This window comes from Stegodyphus dumicola, chromosome 5 (assembly GCF_044657685.1).
Source record: "Stegodyphus dumicola isolate Sdum_Otavi_A_Nest chromosome 5, ASM4465768v1".
Classification (NCBI taxonomy): Eukaryota; Metazoa; Arthropoda; class Arachnida; order Araneae; family Eresidae; genus Stegodyphus; species Stegodyphus dumicola.
The window spans coordinates 197,576,966-197,602,062 of NC_140772.1; the positions used below are offsets into that span (position 1 = coordinate 197,576,966).

Consider the following 25,097-nt stretch of genomic DNA (forward strand, 5'->3'; position numbering starts at 1 on the left):
GCACTTTTGTTTGCTATAGAGAGAGAGCTAGGTTTTTTGGAGAAGATAGCAGAACCAACTGTATTACACAATAACCATCTAAAGTGCACAGAGTTTAGTGAAAACTCCAGTTCATCATTCTCGAATAAAATATATTCATATTCATTTTCATTACCTTAGGGAGTGTTATGACAATAAGGAAACTGACATAAAGTATGCAGAAACGCCCACCAATATTTTAATGAAGAATCTTGGTAGGGATAAACGTAGAAAGTATGAATTTATTAGGTCTTTAACTAATGAACCTTTTTTTGTTTTATTCTCTTGTCAGCTCTGTGAGGGAAAGTTTTGGGAAATTTGCATCCTCTTTTGTGGCTGGAATTAGATATAAAATACCAAGTCGAAACCAAAAGTGTCTTAGTGGAAGCTAAGAATGGAGAAGTGGAACGTTCCCGAATTAACTAGAGAGAACTACTTTATTTGGTCATTGAAAATTAAAGCTGCCTTATCACTGAAAAGACTTGACTCGGTAATTTCAACAGTAAAACCAGAAAATTTAGACGAGAAAGATGAAAGATTGTGGAATGAGAAAAACGCTGACGCCGTAGCATATATAAAACTTTCACTATCGGATCAACAGGTGCTTCAGTTCTCCACAGAAGAGAATGCAAAAATTCTTTGGGAAAAAATAAAGTCAACATTTATGGGACAAGCCGAAGATCGAAAAATAGATGCTGGTAATGAGTTAAAAAATTTAGAAATGAAGTTGCATGAGTCGGCTAATGATTATATCGCAAGAGCGAGAGGAATAGCAACTAAGTGTCAATCGCTAGGACTAGATGTATCTCCTCGGGAACTGGTGTTTTACACAGTCCGTGGACTTCGTGGAAAATTCTCTCGAATTAGGGAAATTGTAAAAACTCAGCGTGAAAAAACAATTGATGAAGTACTCGAAATACTCCGTGAGGAAGAGTCCGTACACAATTCAACGAATGGGAAATGACCTGATGGAAACAACGCAGAGGCGATTATATCAAGAAGGAATAAAAACTATAAGCCAAGAAATTGTTACATTTGCCGACGACCTGGTCACATCGCGAAGGACTGCTATTACAGAAACAAGAATTCAAAATGTGAGTTATCCAAAGGTAATAAGGACAGAAAGAAGTCGCAACCTACGAGTGTGAACGTTTCATCTCGTTCTGACGAAAGAGAAAATTGCTCTTCAACTTACGCGGGAAAAAAATGATGAATGTGATAAAATTTGGTTGCTGGATAGTGGTGCAACCGGACACATGGCAAAAGACTTCTTTTGGTTTCAGAATATTACACCAGAGGTGAGGGAAATTTACCAGGCAGGTAAACATTCAAAAATATATTCAGAAGGTATTGGTACTGTTAAAGCAAAAGCTATAAATACAAAGAATTCTAGTTTTATTAATTTAACTATTAGTAATGTTAGTTATAGTCCTGATTTAAGAAATAATTTATTGTCACTCACTGCGTTAATGGATAAAGGATGTAGAATTGAATCAAGGAATAATTCTGTATTAGTTTTTAGTAGGTGTAATGAATTACTTTTTAAAGCATTTAAGAATAACGGTAGGCTCGAAGTTAATTTAGAACCATATTATAATTCTGAATCTTGCATTGCTAATGATTGTACTGGTAATAATTATGAACTTTGGCATAGTAGATTGTGCCATTTAAATCCAAAATATATGCTTAAAATGAAAGAATACATTGATATTAATGAAGTAAGTGATTTTAAGTGTGAAACCTGTAACATAAATAAAACAACTAGAAAAAGTCATCCAAATATTGACAGTTCAGAAATTTTAGAATTAATTCATTCCGATTTATGTGGCCCTGTTCAAACTGAATCAATTGGTGGGTCTAAATATTTTATGATCTTAGTGGATGATTTTTCTGGAATGTATTTTACTTATTTTCTTAAAAGTAAAAGTGAAGTGTTTGACGCATTTTGTAAATTTAAAGCTAAGTATGAAAATTTAACTGGTAAAAGAATTAAACGTTTGAGAACAGACAATGGTTTAGAATTTGTAAATCAACAATTAGATAATTATCTTGCTAATTCAGGTATTTTTCATGAAAAAACAATTCCATATAACAGTGAGAGTAATGGGAAAGCTGAATGGGCAAACAGAGTTCTTTTAGAAAGGGCTAGGACATTACTACATGAGAGTGAGCTTCCAGTAAAATTCTGGGCAGAAGCAATTAATTTTAGTACTCAAGTATCAAATTTAACACCCCAGAAAGGAAAAGAAAAAATTCCTTTAGAAATTTGGACTGGTAAAAAACCCAAATTAAACTATCTAAAAAGGTTTGGATGTGTGGCATACTTTCACATTCCGAAAGTGATGCGAAACAAATTTGACATACCAGGGAAAAGAGGGATAATGTTAGGATATGCTAGAGAAAGAAAAGGATATCGTATTTATGATATAGCAAATAATAAAATAATTGAAGAACACTCAGTTAAATTTAACGAATCTTTAAAGGGTAGTAATTATATGGGAAAAAATAAAACCTTAGAAACTTGGGATATTGAAGAATTAAAAGGAAGGGGAAACGAAGTAGATCAAAAACCACACCTCGAATTGGTTGTTACAGAAAATACCCAAGCAAGCGAATATGATTACTCATCGAATTTCGAAATCCCCGACATAAGCCATTGTAGCAGGGGTGATGACAGGGGGAATGAAGTCCAAACATCTGATAGCTATGAAAAAAGTAATAAATATGGAAATGAAATACCATTAAGACGATCCCAGAGGCTCAAATCAAAACAACTGGTGTCAAGTATAATCAGTAATGTTCCGAATGATTTTTCAGAAGCAAAACAAAGTGCTAATTGGTATGACTGGAAATCCGCAAAAAATGAAATAGATTCATTACATAAACACAAAGTGTGGGAAATAGTAGAGAGGCCTGAAAAAAAAAAATTAGTAAAAAGTAAGTGGGTGTATACTTTGAAGGAAAGAGACTCTGGGCAAGTAAAATATAAAGCGCGATTAGTAACGGCTGGGTTTAATCAAATAAAAAATAAGGATTATACCGAATCATATTCACCAGTAGTTAACATTGAATGTTTTAGATTATTGCTTGCACTTTCAGCTAAATTAAACCTGACTGTTAAATTTTATGATGTAAAAACAGCGTACTTGTACAGTGACTTAAACGAGGATGTGTATATGACTCCTCCACCTGGTTATGAAAAACTGATTGGAGAAGGTAAAGTATGTAAATTGAAGAAAAGTGTTTATGGGTTGCCTCAATCGGGTAAAAATTGGTATATGAAAATAAAAACTGAATTAGAAAAACTTGGGCTGGTACAGTTAGCATCTGATAATTGTATATTCATTTATAATGATACCAAAAACATTTTTATATTATGTTTGTATGTTGATGATTTAGCTGTATTCTGTAATAATAAAGAAATGCTTGAAAATATTGTTTCTAAAATAAAAAATGTATTTGAGTTACATGAAAATACTAATTCAAAATATTTAGGAATGCAAATAGAAAAACTTGAAAATGGTATATGTTTGTCTCAAACAGAATATATTGAATCTTTATTGACTAAACACAATCTGGAAAATTGTAAAGCAGTGAAAACGCCATTCGTTAAAGGGGCAGATAAAGGTTTCTCATGTACAAATGAAAAAACTGAAGAAATTTTGTATCAGGAATTAATTGGGGAACATTTATATTTAGCGAATAGAACGCGTCCTGATATATCATTTGTAACAACTTATTTGTCACAATTTAATCATGTACCAGAAAAAAGGCATTATCTTTTGGCTAAAAGGGTATTAAGGTATTTAAAAGGTACAAAAAATAAAAAAAACTTTTCTATAGCAATGATTTTGGAGTTTTAAATGCCTATGCTGATGCTAGCTGGGGAAATGCAGAAAATGGTAAGTCATTTTCTCGTGGTACTATTTTACTAGGTGATTCATTGATTTCTTGGAAATGTCGTAAGCAGAGAAGTGTTAGTCTGTCTACTTGTGAAGCAGAATTATTTTCTATTTCTGAAATTTGTAAGGATATTATTTGAACTGTAAATTTATTATCAGAATTAAAATGTAAACAATTTTTGAATGGTGCAGTGGTCTTGAATACAGACAGTCAAGCTGCCATCCAGTGGATCAACTGTGCAAGATCTTTTACGAAATCCAGACACATGAACTTACGTTTCCATTTTATGAAGGACTTAACAAAGGACAATGTTATTAAGTTGGAATGTTCACAAATTGATAATATGATTGCAGATTTTCTTACTAAGAGTGTCAGTGAAGAAAAATTGATGTATACATTGAAAGTAATTTCCTTAATTTCTTAATGTAATGTGTTATATATTGTTTGTATTTCATTTTTGTATTGAAAAAATGTTGCTCGCAGGAGGGGTGTGTTGGGTAGAGGCGAGCGAACGTTTTTTCTTATATGCATGCGTATTAATTATGATGGCACAGCTGTCTCTTCTACCGACACATCTGTCATTTGACCTTCGAGCGTAGGGAGATGCTGATATGTTATTTGCTGTGTGATGCTCAATATGATTTCCTGTGTGATATTTTTATTCAGTATTCATGTAAATAAAGTGTGTTGTCCTACGATGGCTTCTTTACTCTAAATATTGGTCTCTGAACAACAATAAGAATACAAGATTAAACAAACACAACAAAATTTACCAATTTTGTTGCATTTGTTAATGTATTACGTATCTGTCAAAAGAAGGGATTTCTTTATGGTGGACTTTCTCAAGAAAACAGACTTGTACTCATGTGATACATGGGAAAAGCCATGAAAACTGTGAACTAGTCTCTTTGCTGGAAATTAAACTACAGTATTCAGCATTCCCAAACAGTTTCATCAACTTAGATGATTTTATTCTTACTGCTTACTATATCTATTCATTCAAACAATTACACTTCATTCATATTAATGCAAGGACTAAATACTTGTCATAATCACAGTTTTTCTGCAGATGCATTTCACATTGAAAATCTAAACATATATAAAGTCATTAAAAACTCATATTTTTAAAATTACAAAATAGATATACAGATTTGAAATTAATGCATGTACCTGCAATGGACAATTGTGGAATCAACCATTCCGACTCTATTTTGTCGAACCTGTGAGACAAATTCTAAAAAGTCTGAGGCATCATCTGGTACTCCATGGTCCGGCCAAGATGTGTACTGCATGTGTGTAATATGCCTTTCTTCATTATTCTGAAAGACAGTCATTATTAAAAATGCATAAATGAAAGTAAAAATAAAATTCTGTCATATATAACATATATAAGTCATATAAAATACTTTTTTTATCCCCAAAATCTTTATACCTCAATCCTCAAAAACCAAAGGTCCCACAGGTAAGTTTTCTGGTAAAGCAATTAAGAAGGAAAAGATTAATTATATTCAAAAGGCAAACATAAAGGAAAGCATCTATATGTATTTAAGACACAATAACACGCCGAATAAATATTGATTCAGAAGTCAAACAACAAAAATCAGCGTTAATTCACAAAATTTTCACAGGACTAGTTTCGATGGTTTTACCGAACCATCATCTTCAGCTGCAAAACCGCAAATGAACAAGATAGGAAATAATGTTTAGATAAGATAAGAAAGCCTGGACAAGAATAAGCAAGTGGCGCCATCTGTTGGCGAAACCAGAACTAAAACATAATTTCTCTAAAAGCCGAAGGCAAATTTGGATTGGAATTAGGATCGTTAACTAGAACGGAAAGATTTTTATGAATGTGAAATGCCTCTAGAAAATCCAGTTCTCCAATGGAAGATGTTTTTTGAATAATTTTGGCAGCAGAAAAATTGAAAGTGGGATTTTCAGACCAACAATGTTGAGCAACAGAAGACTTCTGTGTTTCCTTTTTTCTAACATATGCCTCATGTTCTTTGACGCGAAATTTTAAGGCTCTCTTAGTTTGGCCAATGTAAATTAAACCGCACTGGCAAGGAATCCTATAAATACCCCAGGAATTCATATCCGGAATGGGGTCCTTGAGTATAGAAGTTGGAATTTTATTGATGGGAGAGTAAACAACCCGAAAGTTAAATTTCTGCAAAATATGTGCAACTTTATAGCTAATTGATGGAAAGAAGGGAATGACAACATAATTTTTATAATCTCCTAAAATAAGAGTGTGGCTTTTAGTGTGTTGAGATGAGAATTTTTTAACTGCTTGATTAATAATGTTGGGTGAAAAGCCCCTGTCAATAGCTATTGCTTTTAAATAATTTAGTTCTTCATCAAGGGCTAGTTTGGAGGAGCAAACTTGAAGAGCACGGAAAACATAGGAATAAAATGAAGCTAACTTTTGTTTAGTCGGATGACATGATTTAAAGTGTGGTGGAAGTTTACACCATAAAAAATTCAATAGAGTTTGTAAAAAAGGTTAAAAACATTTCTCCTCGTAATTTACTCATGGTTCCTTTTGATGTAAAATCATTATTCACCAATGTCCCAGTGGAGGGTGCATTAAGATGTCTAGAAACCAGACTTCGCGAATTTCATTTCTCTTGCATCGAAATTGATGAGCTAATTTCTCTCACTCAACTCTGTTTGAAACAAACACATTTTGTTTTCCAAAATAAATATTACAAGCAAACTGAGGGATTAGCCATGGGAAGCACCCTCAGTCCCATCTTGGCTGATATCTACATGCATTATTATGAATCAAAATTATTTGAAACTTTAAACTTCCCGGCATGGTTCCGCTACGTAGACGATACTTTTACCCTGTTTGAAGGTAATAAAGATGATTTAAATAGAGTTCTTTCAACAATGAATTCTATTGATCCTGCTATTCAGTTCACTTTTGAACTTGAGACTTGCAATTCTCTTCCATTTCTTGACATTCTGGTCACACGTAAGACATCCAACTTCAGTACTACAGTTTACCGTAAACCTTCATTGGTTTGCCTTCCACCACACTTTAAATCATGTCATCCGACTAAACAAAAGTTAGCTTCATTTTATACCTATGTTTTCCGTGCTCTTCAAGTTTGCTCCTCCAAACTAGCCCTTGATGAAGAACTAAATTATTTAAAAGCAATAGCTATTGACAGGGGCTTTTCACCCAACATTATTAATCAAGCAGTTAAAAAATTCTCATCTCAACACACTAAAAGCCACACTCTTATTTTAGGAGATTATAAAAATTATGTTGTCATTCCCTTCTTTCCATCAATTAGCTATAAAGTTGCACATATTTTGCAGAAATTTAACTTTCGGGTTGTTTACTCTCCCATCAATAAAATTCCAACTTCTATACTCAAGGACCCCATTCCGGATATGAATTCCTGGGGTATTTATAGGATTCCTTGCCAGTGCGGTTTAATTTACATTGGCCAAACTAAGAGAGCCTTAAAATTTCGCGTCAAAGAACATGAGGCATATGTTAGAAAAAAGGAAACACAGAAGTCTTCTGTTGCTCAACATTGTTGGTCCGAAAATCCCACTTTCAATTTTTCTGCTGCCAAAATTATTCAAAAAACATCTTCCATTGGAGAACTGGATTTTCTAGAGGCATTTCACATTCATAAAAATCTTTCTGTTCTAGTTAACGATCCTAATTCCAATCCAAATTTGCCTTCGGCTTTTAGAGAAATTATGTTTTAGTTCTGGTTTCGCCAACAGATGGCGCCACTTGCTTATTCTTGTCCAGGCTTTCTTATCTTATCTAAACATTATTTCCTATCTTGTTCATTTGCGGTTTTGCAGCTGAAGATGATGGTTCGGTAAAACCATCGAAACTAGTCCTGTGAAAATTTTGTGAATTAACGCTGATTTTTGTTGTTTGACTTCTGAATCAGTATCTATATGTATACAACACACAATCTATGCATTACACTGAACAATAAATTTTTTTATTAAAAAAATATTTTTTTTCAGACTTGTGGAAATATTCTCTATGCCTGTCACTTATGGCTCTTAAATTCTGTCAGAAAATCAAGCTTCAAATTCAGAAGATACATATTAATTGACATTTTGCATAGTAATGGCTTTGTAGCTTTTTAGAAGCTTATTGGATAGTTCTGTGTAATTTTCTGCCTTCTGGTTACCTAAAAGATTTGTGACTACACGTTCAGAGGAATTTCATTCATCAGATTCAATATAAAATACACTTTGAGATGTATAGTAGGATAACTCATTTGTTCCTATTCTTAGAATCAATAATGATAACCTTAATTCTGATTTCCCTAATTTTGAAAAACCTAGTTTTAGGAAAAAAAAAAAAAAAAAAAAAAAATTTTTTTCATCCCTTTCATTCACAACTATTTTCAATACGTCTTATTTAATGTGCAAAGGTGGTAAATATATTTTGAGGAAATACTATGACTAAGACAATTAATTTATTTTAATCCCAGGAATTAATCACTCTTAAACCTTAGGTTTTCATATACATATATATATAATATTAATTGTTAATATTAGTAAGTCTTTAATTCCGTCTTAATATCCCTAGTGTATACAAGGTGTATATGCCTCTTGGTTCCACATTTTTTATGCACAGAAATTACAAAAATTATAGTCAAATGACTACACCCATTCATGTTACATCTCCTTTGGCATACTATCTGCCTGCATATGCACTTTTAAATATACTTTCGAAGAATCTACAAATAGTCTCCATTATTTAGCATAAAATTAGTAGTAACTAGTCTTCATGATTGTAATACATAAAATACTTGTTTTTGAAAAATCTAAGTTTAAAAATTAATTCTTTCAACTGCATTGAAAACAGCACTTTCTATGCTCTTTTCTTTTTTCTTACCAAAGAGATTCCATCCTTTACATTTTAAGATCAATAATTCAGCCTGACCTTCTGATAAATGGTTTCATTATCAAGATAATTTAAACCACACTGACTAGTGATAATATGCAGGACTGAAAAACAGTCACATTAATCTCTAGCACATAACGGCAGCATCAATGGGGGGGAAAAAAAAAAAAAAAAAAAAAGTCCAATGAAGAAATTTTATTTTCATAATCAAAATCAGCACCACATAATTATATAACACAATATTTTCTTACAAAAAAATTAAGGAAACTTGAGGATCTACAATAAAAGAAATTATGGACCTATCAGCAAATAGGAAATGGATAACTTAAGGCAATTAATCTAGTTAACTTCACTTTTGTAATAGCATTCGAAGGGGGGTACAGAAGTATATATGAATCTAATATTTAACATAACTGCAAAACAAGTTTGAGAATAAAACCAACTATTTAAAAGCTTTCAATTTTTATTAATTTGTGACTATTAATCATGGGTTTGTAAATCTTGCTACTCTAACAAAAATAAATGCTTCAAAAGCGAATCACTGTCAATTCTTTTAAAACTAAACTGGTCATTTCTAAAGGAATGACCCAGATCATCATTTCTTAAACAGTGGGTTGTGACACAAGAGATCAGGTTACAAAGCAAAATGTTGTGGGTAGTGAAAATTAATTCAGATACATGAATTTAAAGTAACATTAGTAAAAATCCCTTCAATATCTTTAATATATTACATTTTCTATGCAGGACAATTATAAAATCATAATATTGGCTCAGCAGCAAATTATATTTACACATTAAAAAATGACATTATGCGCAACATAATACTTCAGCATAAGTTACTTCAGGATCAAAATATGCTACAGACGTACAATATGCAACATCCTAAGCCACACTAATGTGCTGAGAATTTAGTTGGTACCACTATGACTAATGTAGTGATTACCTTTTTCCAGTACAGTCATTTGTTTCTGTTTCATTGCAATAAGTACCTACATTTCAGGAATAATACAATATTTTATTTTACTGTTTTACTCAACTATGACTGGTATTTACTTTAATAATTATTATGAGAAATGTTATTTATTTTATGATAAAAATATTTTTACTCATGGATAAACGGTTGAATTTGAATAACAAAGGTAGCAATACTACAAAGTCTCTTCAAGCAGGATCTAGTAATCAGATAGAGGCTACTAAGATGCGGAAAAGACATAAGATATTTCTTCAATTTGGCTTTATTTTCAACATTTGTGATGGTAATGAACAACCTCTTTCTTTAGCTTAAAACAATATTTTGGCTACAGAGAATATGAAACCATCGAAATTAAAAAGGTATCTTAAATCGAACATGTTTATGTCAATAAACCAAAAAATATTCTGAATGACTGTTAAAATCTTCAAATATAGAAAAAAAATTATTTTAAGAGATTTATGATTATTGGCAAAAATTACGTACTTGCATCATATGAAATGTCATATCTGATTGCTAAAATAAAAAGCCATATACCACTGGAGAAGTACTTCAAGGAAGTAAATACGAATATGAAATTTGGAAAACTGCTTTGTCAAAGACATGGTTGACAACACATTTAGTAAATGTGATGAATTTTTTTAAACTGCAAAGGCAAAAATGATTGGCAAAAATGCAGGTTTTAAATTTGTTAAAGCTGCTAGTAATGATTATATAGCTTTTACGCACTGCCTGATCCATCAAAAGCCGTTGGAAGGGGGGAAAAAAAGGGCATGGGTGGAACTGAATGATGTGGTTTAAGATGCTGTTAAAATTACAAACTTTATGAAAAGCCCTGTCCTTAACAGCCATTTATTTGTAAGTCTTTTGTACAGACATTGACTCTAAAATTTATTAGTAGTGTGGATAAAACTATTCAAGTGGAAGGTGAAATATGTCGTTGAGAAGGAATACAGTATATTATGAAAAATGGAAGAAGGAAAAACACTGACACAAGTCTGAAAAGACCCCAAAGTAGCCAAAGTGTCATGTCAAAAATCTAGAAATGAGTTAAAGACACTGATGATGTATACAGGCAATCATACCTGTCCTCACCGAGTTGCACTGGTGACAGATTATCTTGATGGTGAAGAACTCCAGTGGAATAAATAACCTGTATATTATCTGAATTTATGATAGAATATGTGTAAAACACAGTAGGATCATTGCAGATGCTACCTGGCACTCTTGAGGAGATTCATCATTGAAGTGCTATGCTTTGAAAATTCGTTTAACCTTTGTTACCAGCGGAACTGCAAGACAATCTAATTCATAGCATAGAAAATCACTAATTAACCACACCTATAGTTTTAGTCAGGGATGATCATACTCCTTAAAATTTTTTCTGTATATCTCTAAAATGTTGTAACACTAACCTTTACTCTGCTTCATATAACATTTCTTATGTTCTTATTTAAATTCATTTTTTTCTTATGTTATTTAAATTCATCTTGAAGGAACAAGCAGTTCTACATTTTGAAGATATAAAAAGCACAACAAAATAAAGACCTTGCGAATGTTATGTGCTCTTAGCATCAAACTCATTCAAGTTACATAAGTTCTTAGTTGTTTCTTTAATTTTATTCACCAGTGTATATTAAAAAATACTGTTGTACAAACCTCAGAATTTATCAAAGTAAATTCTCTAAATGCAAATGATAAACTCTCCTGCTCTCGTATGCAAGTAATACGCAACATTCCAAGATCCAACGTATCATACAGTTTAGGCCAATATTTATGACATTTTGATCTTCCTCTTTCCATTAAAGTGGTAACCATTACAATCAATGTAGATTGCTGCTCCCACACCATCTGCAAAACAATTCCACAAGATCAAAATAGAAATACATATAATACAACCTGCATATAATACATACCTTAAAAAGTTTAACATAAAAGTATTTCATATCCTGCCAGCTATTCAAATTGCATGCAGTTCAGTTTAAATAAATCAAGATTTCAGAAGTTCTTTGATAACATTATATGAAAAGCTCTAATGCGAATGGTAGGGCATACGCCTCTTTATCTTCTAATCTGATAATGTGATAGTAATACATTGGGGGTATACTCAGATCAAAATGAGATAGTAACAGAAATGTGCTTATTATTAGAAAGAAAAAAAAAAGTCATGTACATAAAGACATGTTCATAAAAAGTGACAACAGGGAAACTGTTGGATTAAGATAAGTGAGTGAAGTACTTGCTTCAGGTAAATTACTTAGAAGTGTCAAATTTACATAGAAAAATTAGAATTTCATTTCAAGAGAGGAATTGTGATTGCTAACTTTCAATAATGGAACATATGAACAGGCAACATCATAAAATAATATAAAGACGGGAAAAAAACTTTATTAGCACATTTAAAAGATTTACATTCATATGGCCAACAGCTGAGTTTCCATTAATCATTCTTTTCTAGATATCAAATTGATCAGTTTGGCAATTTTCTGTTTTTAAAAAATCCAGCTGAATTAATGATATAAATTTATCCTCAGAAATAGCACAGAGTGTTGAATACACTTAGTTGTCATATGAAAATACATTACTGGAATGAAAATACTGAAATTAATTGTCATTCATTATGTGACATATAATTAACTGTACAAAATACTATGACCTTTCTCTATTTGTTTCATCTGAACCTGAACTAAAGCTCCATAGCTGTTAAAAAAAGTTACAGCTCTAATTTTTGTAATTTATGCCATTTATTCTGAATGATTTCCAAAGGCAACAATACAACAGCAACAGAGATGCCCTGGAACAAAATGCTTTGCATATCAGCTTACTTAGTTTTCTAATAAAATTTGCAATAAACAAGATGTATGGTTGAATTAATCTAGCCATTATCTGATCTTAGTGTATCCATTATTTAAATTGCCTTCATAGCTGTCCAGATGAATGGTTACATTGTTCCATTCAGCTGGGAGCGATTGGAATATTAAAAAAAGGAAATATATATATGCCAAATAAATTAAAAATATGAATCCCTCCCTAACATATGCAAAATAAAAAAATATGAATCCACCCCTAGCATATGCAAAATAAATGTAAAATACATTTAAAATCCATCCCATATTATCCAGTGTTTAAAATTCACCCCATATCTCCAAATGCATTTCTATTTATTTTGCATTATTACCACCACTTGTTGCTGCTTTCAGCACACAATTGGATTAAGTTTTGAGCTGCTTTTTACTTTGCATTTATTCACTTACATGCATGCACACACACATATACAGTGGTGGCCAAAATTGTGGACACTTTTGGAAATTTTTATGTTTTTGAACTTTGTATGTTTATAGAAAACGTTACGTTTCACAAAATGCAAACTTGTATATATCATTTTAAAGAGAATTTATTACTGAATTCAATACAAAACACAAAATTCAATTATTTGCAATACAAAAAAGTTAAATGATAATATTTATCGATATACATTAGATAGTGATTGCAGCGAGTTATCAGTACTTAGTAGGGCACCCTTTATTTTTGATTACAGCTTGACATCGACATTTCATTGAGCTGACAAGAGTTTTAAGCTCTTCTTTCGTTATTACATGATGCCAGGAAACAATTATAGCCTCAATTAGTTCCCTTTTATTTGATGGGTGCCTCATTCGGACAAGAGTTTTCAAATGGTGCCACAAATTTTCGACAGGATTGAGGTCAGGACTGTTTCCTGGCCATGACAACAATTTAATGCTCTTTGTACGAAACCACTCTTTTGATATTTTGGCCGTGTGGCAAGGAGCAGAATCCTGCTGAAAAATAAATGAAGCATTGTTGGGAAAGAGATCTCTGATGGAAGGTAGAAGTTTTGGTTCTAGAATAGTGTCAATGTATTTTCTGGCATTCAGTGTCCCATCGATGATATGAAGGTGACCAATACCATCTGCTGACATGTATGACCAAATCATAACACTAACTGGGTTCTTCCCAGTTGCTTGAATGCTGTCAGCATGTAGCTCTTCTCCTATTCTACGTCTTACATATTTTCGCCCATCACTACCGAATAACGATATCTTAGACTAGAAGAGAAACACGCTAATGTGACAATCAAAATCGTAAAAAACAACCTTATATTTAGCGTAGGTATAATGAAACACTCAATCGATTTCGAGGGCAGCTAAAAGTCCCTCCTCATCAGGAGAAAGAAATACATAGAAAGAAGAAAATAGGAATCACAGAAACACGTGGTGCTTATCAGCACTGCACGTGGTTATAACTAGATTTTTAATCAGAGTTGCACTGGCCGCCCACTTTTACTGAGCCAGGCTGTCTGATCAAGCATAAAGAAATATTAGCGAAGTTAAAATAGGGAGCGAGGGGCAAATGCACATTACGCTCAAAATCTGAACTTCAAATAATGGAAAGCAACCACTGAACGGATTTTTATACCCTCTGGTAGTACCAAGTGCGAGGAGGTAACGCCATCTATCGGCAAAAATAATTGAATTAAGACAGTAGAATTTTAAAGGCATTAGGAAGGACTGGATTGGACTTCAAATCATTAACTAAACTTTCTAAATCTTTGTGAATGTGAAAAGCCTCAAGAAAATCCAATTCGCCTATGGAAGAAGCCTTTTGGATGATTTTTGCAGACCCAAAATCAAAATTATGGTTAAAAGTCCAGCTATGATACGCTATTGAAGACTTGTTAATTTCCCCCTTTTTTGACATAAGATTCATGTTCCTTGATACGAAACTTCAATGTTCTTTTTGTTTGGCCAATATATCTTAAACCACACTGACATGATATACTATAAATTCCCCAAGAATTCAAGACAGAAACGCAATCTTTTAGAATCGAAGGGTGAATTTTATTAATAGGGGAGAAACCGACTTGAAAATTGAATTTCTGGAGAATCCGTGCAATTTTATAGCTAACAGAAGGATAAAATGGAAGCACCACAAGGTCATTGATATTATTTCTAACAACGGAATGTCTTCTTTGATGGGAATCTGAAAATTTTTTGACGGCTTTATCAATAATCACGGGAGAAAATCCACGGTCAATCGCAACTGCTCTCAAATAATTAAGTTCATTGGTAAGCAAAGATTCAGAGGAACAAACTTTTAGCGCGCGGAAAACATAATAGTAAAAAGAAGCCATTTTTTGCTTAACAGGGTGGCATGACTTGGCATGGGGTGGTAAACAAACTGCAAAGGGTTTACGGTACACAGTGGTGCTAAAATAGGTTTCATTGCGGATTATAAGAATATCGAGGAAGGGGAGGGAATTGTTGGATTTAATTTCAAGAGTGAATTGGATGGCTGGATCAATTGAATTCATAATAGATAGAATCTCGGATAAATCCTCGGTTATAAAGACGGTTATCCTCCTTCTACAGAACAAAGCAAAATAATGAATTGTTTCAAGTGTAAACATGATGTCAGCTTCTACTGGCAGTTACTAACATTTGACTGGTTCTCAGAACAAGAACAGTGATTGGCTAGGAAAGCTAGATATTACAAACCACTTCATAACTGTGTTTTTTATTTATATTAAAGTACATATAACTTTTTTGTATTGCAAATAATTGAATTTTGTGTTTTGTATTGAATTTAGTAATAAATTCTCTTTAAAATGATATATACAAGTTTGCATTTTGCAAAACGTAACATTTTCTATAAGCATACAAAGTTCAAAAACATAAAAATTTCCAAAAGTGTCCACAATTTTGGCCACCACTGTAGTGATGATTATACTATCCAGGAAAGCATAACATGCTTGTGTAAAAGACTACTGTAACTTCGAAATTTCTGGAGTCCCTTAGTAAGAATAAGAATTCTTAAAATTTAACTTTCAGAAAATTAAGATATTTTAGATAAGCCTTTCAGTAATTATTTTTAACCTACTGTCTATTTCTTTGTAAAATTTGACATGATTAATTTGTTAATCTAGAGTTTTTCTTTTTAATTTTCTAATTTTAATATTTAAATTCTATAGTTTAATTTTTTGAGATCTGAATTCACACTGGGGGATATTCTTGACTCTTTCAGAAAAAAAAAAAAAAAAAAAAAAAAAAAAAAATTATTATTATTATTTTATATACCAACCCTAGTTCTGACAAGTACTTTGTTCCAGGGACAACATGTATTTTACCAAATGCTTATTATTTATGCAAAGTGGAAACAGAACTTACCAGCCAGAAATCTGATGTAGTGTTTGACAGAGGTCCCTGTGTAGCAATGTATCGATTGATAATTCCTGATGTGGGAATTTCCATCTAAGTAAAAGGAAACAAAATTAAATTTAACAGATAATTTTATATACTTTAATCAAGTGCAAAAAATGTAGATTACAAATATTTAAAAAATGCAACTTACATGTACATGGCTTGCATTTATATAATCACCATTAGAACTGTTAAGCAGAATGACCCTTGTGCTATCATCTATAAATAAGTATTGAAAAAAAATTTTTATATATTTAATTTTAAATATAACCAAAAGCTTAGATAAGTTAAATGCAACATTAAAAACACATAAAATTTTCATAATTTAGCAACATATTTTATCTGTGTACATGTTAACTTATCTAACAATGATTATTAAAGATGAATTTAAAATTTCTCAAGGTTTCCATGTCTGAAAATCAGCATTTCTGAAAACATAAATAAACAATGTACTATATCAAAATCGTAAAAACAACCTTGTATTTAGCGTAAGTATATTGAAACACTCAATCGATTTCGAGGGTCCCTGTGTAGCAATGTATCGATTGATAATTCCTGATGTGGGAATTTCCATCTAAGTAAAAGGAAACAAAATTAAATTTAACAGATAATTTTATATTAATAATAAATTAAATATAACAGATATTTTTCAATATTCTTACGCTAAATACAAGGTTGTTTTTACGATTTTTATTGTCACATTAGCGCAATTCTCTTCTAGTCTAATGTACTATATATCAGTGATCGTAACGTCTTGATAACAGAAGACTACAGTGATCTGGAATCAACGATGATTGTCTTAGGAAAATACTGGAAACTATTTTTAACAACTCAGTTTACGTTTCACTATTTTTAATAGCATCTTTACTTAATAAATTTTATGAAATAATCAAGCAATTGATTTACTAGTAGCTTATAAAATTAATTTTAATTTTAATTTTAATTTAAACATGGTTGGTTCATGTGTACTAAGTTTTCAGAAATCAGTACCAAATAATTTTTGTCTAAGATTTTTTCCCAGTCTATAAATGCATACTTCATAACTTTTACTACGGTCACAGTCCAGTAAGCTGTTTATTTGAAGAGATATTAATGCTTTCACTTTCTAATAAAACCGTTTTTGCAGCAGGCATAGTTGCCAATTGACAAGAGACAAACATTAATTATCTTTAATATTATAAAAGTGTACAGCTATACACAGTTCATCACTCAATCATTTAAAGGTCAATTTTCTGGACTTCGCAAAACATTGCGCAACAAGAATTCATATTATGAATCACGTAAACAAATCACAGTCTTCAACATTCAGTAATTCTACTTTTGTATATATTATTGTCTGCATCTACACCAAATTCTAATGATTTCAATGAAATATTTCAGCAGCATACAGCAGACTCTTATTAACTGGGGTAATACCAGAGACAGCCCATACATTTAACCTAAAATCACAGTTAATCTAGCACACACACATTAAAGAAAAGAAGAAGAAGATAATTAACAGAACACTATTAAAAAGAATGAAAAGAAAATCTGAAGGTCTTCAAATTTTATATTAAACCCCAACCAAAAGGACTTTATTTTGTTAACGTTTTGCATGTTACCTTTATTTACTAAATATCATGTTATTTGCACTTAATTGTTGACACTGCTCACTTTAAAACCATTGAGTTTGTTAATAAAAAATTCATTAAAGATTTAAAAAATCTGGAATAGATAATAAAACAAATTTGAAATTCAGGCTTCCAAGTGCGCATGTTCAGTTGGAAGACTACGTTACCCGAAGTTTGATGGCTCTAGATACCACTGTTTTTTCACAATGCGAGAAACATCCATGTAGATTCTTCATTATATAGTTTTTTTTAAACATAATACATGGCAATAATATTTGGTGGAAACAGTTTGAAAAGTGAACCAATGCAGAACTGAGGGTTGTCAGTCTCAAAACGACGCAAAAGGTCGTTTTGACACTGACAACCCTTTTGGTCTAACCATTTATTTACATTTTTAAGCAGTCTAATTTCAACAAAGTTCATTTTCTTTTATAAATTAAATGACATTCATACCAAGAAGACAATACTTCTAAAATATACTACTCTTGCAACAATAGAAAATGGATGATTAATAATGACTGTGCACTTAATATATTTTTTAAACTTTTAACGGAATGGCTACTGGATGGTAAAACACTTGAAGGCTAGTTGCTTAAGGGAAGAGAGGCCTTCATGAATGCCTTTTTATAAAAAAAAAACTGCCTTGTATTTACATTACTCATTATTTTTAAGAATGTTTACAGATTCTAGATTAAAAATAATTTAAATCTGCTGTTCACAGATTAAAAAAATTCTTAAGTATTCTGACATCATCTAGTACTACAGCAGATACCTATGGATTTCCTTTTCCTTTTTACATTTACCATAGCAATTTTACTTTATTCTAACAGCTCATGATAGTAATTTTTCCATCATTCCGCAATATACGATCCTCCCCCCAAAGACAGCTTTCAGATTTTACATTCCGTCTAAAGGGGCTTTAATGTTTTGTGCACTACCACTTTATTTATTAAATATCATGTTCTTGGCACTTCAATTATAAAATTCAATTCAACAGCAATATCGGAAAATATTTTTAAAATGAGCATATCTTAAGAATTTCCGATACACAGTCTCGTGTGGTGGAGATAAAAAAGTTTTTTCCCCCCGTACAGTGTTGCCATTGCTCGCTTTTAAATCCTTGAGTTTGTTAATCAAAAATTCGTTAAAGCTTTTCGAAATAGGAAATGGATAATAAAACAAATTCCAAACTTGGAGCTTTCAGATGCCCATATTCGCAGTAGGTTTACGTGAAAAGTGAAACGGACATTTAAAATTTTCAACGCAAAATCCCAAAATGAAATTACTATCCCTTTTGGGCTAATTCCCTTTGGGATAAAAAAGAGTGAGAAAGAAAGAAATGCTAGAGCTCTTTTTCAAAATGAAAATTCTTTTTAACTGAAATTTCAGTTTTATTCAACAGTAAAGACTTATTTTATGAATTCGCATCAGCAGACATTAATATTTATGCAGAAAAGTCTCTTATGCTTTTTAATTAAGAACTTTTTTAAGGTGTTATACAGTAATCTGAATTTTCTGACATGTTCCTACAATGTGCTTAAATGTCTAGCAGGCACAGCTGTAAGTGTTAAGTTGGGCACAGGGAATTCATGTGGGAACGACATGTTACTTCTATGCAGGAGATCAATTATATAAAAGATTTAATTCTAAGATCTACAGATTGGTGCAATAGCTCATCAAAAGTTATGGCTTCTCAGAAAGCACTTTTTAAAATTAATCTTAAAAGACTGACTACATTTTAAATCTGAAAAAATCTTTCAATTTGCTACATTGTTTTTAAAATACTAGATTATTTATTACACAAAGAATTAGAATTACTTTTTAAATTGGGTTTAAATGGTTAAAACATAGTTAAAATATGATCATATTACTAAGGTCAACAATTATTTGTAACTTGTAAGTTATCACTAAATTGATCATTTTATTTATTATTAGTTTAAACTAATCCTTAGATATTGTTAATAAGATATGAAAACTTCCAAAACGCTAGCAAGAAACTGCCAAACACAAAAACTTCAGCAAACCACATCTTTAATTATCTGCACATTTAATTTACCTGTAAAATTATAATGTCTAGTTACGCAGAACTGCAAACACCCCAAAATAAAATACATAAACACAGAAATATCATAAGTGCTTATCGATTAAAAATTATAATAAAATAAGACAAAATAAATGACTGAATATAAATAAATTGCAAATATTTACAAAAAATTTGCTAAACTCTGATTTTAGTTTTATAAGTCTCATTTTTAAACTTCTCACGCTGAAAAATGTTTCTCAAATTTAAAAAATGGAAACAGGTTACGAAAAACTAACAATTTATTTATATCAAGAGTAAAAAAATAATGATTTTTAACATGAAATTGAAGGGAAAATTTTCATTATGATTACTTACATTGAGTAGTGCAAATTTTTTTAACTTACAAACCATTAAAACTTAAACAATTTTTCACATATGTATTTTTTATGTACTGAATTTTTAAAATACTGTTCAGTTTCATTGCTAATATTATAGCAATACTGCTTTCTCCACTATCATAAATCTTTAGCTACTATTTCTCATTTTGACTTAAAATTTGAATAAGAACAGAAATTATCACTTTTGATGATAGTCACCTGCAACAGGCAGTTAAGAGAGTATGTTTCACTGCATATATGAGCATTATTTTAAAGCAAGGTCTGTTTGTAAGCATCATTTTAAAATATGTGTCTGCACAGGCTCCTGGCATTCTTTGTTCACAATAACTACTTGCATTCATGCCATCACTCTGTATGCTTTGTAGTGTGTGATTAAAATTTTTATGAAAATCAAGGGCCCTGCTGACTGCAATGTGCAGTCAATCATCCAATTCTTTCATGTCTTTTAACAGCAAGAAACATGAAAGCTGCGGTTATTCATTGTCAGATATGTGAAGAGTAAAGCATTTTAAGTAAGTGATAAAAACATTTTAATGTGTAAAAAGAGTATATTCTACAACCTCCAGGATTCGAATGTACATTAATTACAAGTAATCTTATCCAACCCAAATGCAACTGACAACAATATAGATTTTGTGAAAGTTTACTGCAATCAATAAAAATGAACACATAATAGTTAATAATCGCGGACATATATTTATACCAAAAATGGAAAAAAATGTTACGGTTTACAAAGGCAACCACAGTGATAAACCACAAAAGATATACTATCAGTGAATATATCAACAAATAGTGGCCACCCACATAGACAATTAGAGTTAAAAGAACATAAAACATATTATGCTTTTCTTTCACCTCATATAAAATACATCAATTTATATATCAGATAAAAAAACTGAAGTTTATCACACTTTCAGACAATACAGGCAGTCCTATCTTTGATTTAATGATACTGGTTAAACTTAAAGACAGGCACACAATATAAATATCTTCTGCCCTTTAGCACAACAAATGAAAATGAAACTTAAATCTCACATAAATCAGACTCCCTTTTACCTAGAAGCTTACAAGATTTTCTTTCTTTATACATAATATTTTCATAAGAGACCACTATAAAGTCTATCCCTCTTTTGTTTTTAGAAACTTCAGATTACAAATGCAAAATAATTAATAAAACATAAAAAAAATTTCACTTACAAGGAGATATGTCTCTATATCGATTTTTAATAAGATTTTCTGGCAATTTTGCGATATTCATCGTCATTCCAGGCTTCTTTCTATATAATTGCTGATTTAAAAAAAGTACACGATAATGAATATTAAACTAAAATAGCAACATGTGAAAACACAATCAGCTTTGATAGTTATACATATTATATTATTTATATTTTAATTCTACAAACATATTTTTTCACTATGAATGATTTATAATTTTACGATAATCTGATAATTCATATCTAACAACTATATGTCTCTTGTTTTTTCTTTCTCACCTCTTCCAGAATATGAAAAAAATGCTTCAAATGAATGTTTTGATATAAAAATAAAAATTATCTGACTGTAAATAATATTAATTTCAACTGAATATGCAGCTTGAAGCAGGAACAATCACACTGCTTTATGTTTTCTCTCATAATTTTCTTCAGGCTATTTATTCACAGTCTGCTTGAGAATTTACCTGCCAGTAGAAGGGAAAGATAATCAATTCTTTAAGTTTAAATGTAGTAGACACTCTAAGTCAATTTGATAAAAAGAATGCTTATATATTTGTTCCTCTCTTCAAACCTATCAGTCTACTAATAGCTAAAATAATGGTTGACCACTGGCAGTATGTTAACTAACCAGCTATTTTTTATTATGTTTGTAGTGTGACTGTAGCTACTTTTGCAACAAGCAATAATGACTAGAAGCCTTAAATATTAAAGGACAATGTGAAAGCACACTATAATACATTGGCATTGTAAAAGTAGAGCTAAAAAATCACCTGCCCTTCTTTTATTATTCTTAAAACATACATTTATTTTTAAAAGTCTATTAGTAATATTCTTCAACTTCTGAAAAATCCACATGCCGTACCTCTCTCTAACCACAAGTAAAAGACGTGTGAAATATTTTATACATACATATCATTTCAAGAAGAAATTCCAGCCTAGCATATCCTCCGATTGATGGATTCAATCATTTCATTGAATGTTCAAAGTTAGAAACTCTATAGTGATTTTCTCCACATTGCATTACGCTAACAGCTGGCAACACTTTTCAGGTTATTCACAGATCTTCTTGTATCAGTTTGAAGAAATATAAAAGCCCCCCCCCCTTCCAAAAAAAAAAAAAGAGAGAGAGAGAGAGAGAGAGAGAGAAGGATAATGTTTTTTTTTTTTTTTTTTTTTTTTAAATGAGGGAAAATGAGTGTAAAAATGTCCTAGATTCTGACAAAGTTCATGACCTAAAGCACTTCAAGATTCTCTACAGTTATTTTCTGGCCATGTAAAAATATTTCTCTGCAATCTCACTATAAATATAACAACACTTTCACTGTACCCTTTTGCAGTGAATAAGTATTAAGAAAACAATAAAAAAGCGGCAGGAAAAGAAGAAATGTCTCTCATCCTCCTCCCCCCAAATTGGAATTTATTCACTTAAACTTGAGGTTCAATTGTAAAAATGTTATGCATAATTTCCGTATTTAAATATAAAATAATGACAAAATTTATGCATTACTTCAAACTGTGCTATAACAGCACCACTCTCCAGACCTTCACTGAGCAACAGCATGGATTCTGCAAGTACATCAGAACGAGGGACTTTGGAGGATACGTGGGGAGCATCAGGTATGTACTGGAAGTCAGGTTCTTCCACATCTTCTCCAACATAGACTAAAAAATTTAACAGTTAAAACATTTTTTAAAAGCATTCATATTTATTTATTTGAAACAGTTGTTCCGTTATTGGGGGACCGGATTCAGAAATGTATGAATATATGTGCATATTACACAGATATACATTCTTGCTTACACACATATATGCATATATGAACACATACACACATTTCTTGATCTGGTCCTGATAACAGAACAGTACCTTTGAAAATAACATAAAATACACAAAAGAAAATAAACTGATAAAAGACAAAACCATGAGAACTACAACATCACCCTCTCCAGCTTCAGGTACAGAAATATACAAATTGTAATCAAATAAATTTATAAAGAAACAACAGCATACTTATTTGATAAATCAGTACAATTAGTATGTAATAAATATCCTGAAAAATATATCATGTTTGGTGCTCTATTACAATGCCTCACATCAGACAACCTTTGCTGTTCGAAAGTATAAAATCGTCAGATGTATTAAAATGTTTGGGATCTCTTAGCCCACCTAACTTACGGAATAACCTATTTTTATATGATGAATTAACAGTCATATGACAAACTAACCAAGATTCCTGCATATCACTTTCAAATACCAGCAGGCCCAGGAGTTACACAATAATAATACAGTGACCAGTGCTGGCCAGGATCCCACTTTTCGCTCTTCAGTGGCTGAGTATTTTTCTATTTCTAAACAATAAGTGAAACCCAAATTTTTAAAATACTACAGGTAATCTTACTTGATTTAAACCATTATCTAAAAACTGGAACTTTTCTTGTCGAAATCCCGAGGATTCCACAGTGATGACATCAGCATTACCAAGCACCTCTCTGACACCCAGGGGAATCTCACCAGAATACTTTTAATGTCACAGAAATAGTTGCAGTAAGCTGTTGTGTAATTATTTCTAATGAATTCTAATTACAATCACAACCTCCAACTCGAAACTTTATGGGCAACAGTTGTAAAATATACAGGGTAAACAAGATGTTTCTTTATAGCTTGCACAGTTTTTCTTTTTTGAGAGACCACTTCAACAGCAGTCTGTGTAAAAGAACATTTGTTTTTAGAGAAGTAGGTTTATCAAGCAACGAAAATGAAGAGGGAAAATACATCAAACAAATTTCTTTCACGGAGATATGATATTCAATCTCCCTAAGACATATCAAGATAAAAAATTTAGTCTGTCCTTTCAAATAGAAAAAAATGAACAGCTATGACTACCATTAAGTTAAACATAGCTGTTTTTTAAATTATCTTCATGACCATTGCATTTCTCACCTCATTTCAAAACAACAAAGTTAAAAAGTCACATATTCACTCCATTTTTAAAGCTGCAAACAATTTTAAGAATTTAAAATAGAAGTGAATAACTTATTTTTATTTCATGATGTCCAAAATGAGTTGGAGAATACAAGGCAGTTTAATAAAGTTTCCCTGTTTATTCCAGAAAAACAGTCAATAGTAAATTAATTTACACAATATTTTCTAAAAAACAGTCACTTCCAATAGCTGTACATATTTGTAAATTCCTCCTGAAAGGAAAGAAATTTGGAAGAAAATTTTAAGTCTTTTTTCAGATTTTCAAAGTAAAAATTCTGAATTCCCATTTTTCAAGCAAATGATAAAATAAGTCAAAACACATCAGATTTTTGATGCTGTTTCATATTCTTTTTTTAGATAATTTTTACCTAAGTAGTTACATGAAAGTCAAATGCTTCTTTAAAAGAGGGACAAAGTGCAATTTGTCAGACCTTTCTTTTTACTTCCTTGTACGAAGTAAAAAGGAAGTATTATAATCGCAAAAATTTTCAGACAGCATATTTCAACGAAAATATCCATTTTGACCGCTATCGAATGCAATTTAACGATGTTTTTGCGTGATATCTGTACGTAAGGACAGAATAAAAGACTCGTTTCCTCAAAAAAAAAAAATATATATATATATATATATATATAAAACTGCTTTAAAATTAATTCTGAAGAGAATTTTTCGTGGCGTCTGTACAAACGTACGTACGTTCGTACGTATCTCACATAACTCAAAAACGAGTAGCCTCAGGATGTTGAAATTTTGTATATAGGACTGCTATAACATGTAGATGTGCACCTCGTATTTTGGTTGCAAACGGCCGCACCAAACGTATATAAATACTATATTTATATATATATCCACTTTGTTACTC

The 25,097-nt window shown here is 31.3% G+C and overlaps 1 protein-coding gene across 4 annotated transcripts in view; it reads right to left on the bottom strand.

Moving 5' to 3' along the window:
- The window catches only part of Ptpmeg (protein tyrosine phosphatase Meg), a 205,052-nt gene that overhangs the window by 8,069 nt on the left and 171,886 nt on the right, over positions 1-25,097 (bottom strand). For all 4 annotated transcript variants that reach the window (XM_085817528.1, XM_085817527.1, XM_085817525.1 and 1 more), the window contains 6 exons: positions 22,759-22,913; positions 21,235-21,325; positions 16,158-16,225; positions 15,974-16,057; positions 11,448-11,639; positions 5,092-5,240 (listed from right to left, as the gene is read on the bottom strand). In XM_085817528.1, the coding sequence (XP_085673654.1) occupies positions 5,092-5,240; positions 11,448-11,639; positions 15,974-16,057; positions 16,158-16,225; positions 21,235-21,325; positions 22,759-22,913 (739 nt within the window). The remainder of the gene's footprint in view (positions 1-5,091; positions 5,241-11,447; positions 11,640-15,973; positions 16,058-16,157; positions 16,226-21,234; positions 21,326-22,758; positions 22,914-25,097) is intronic.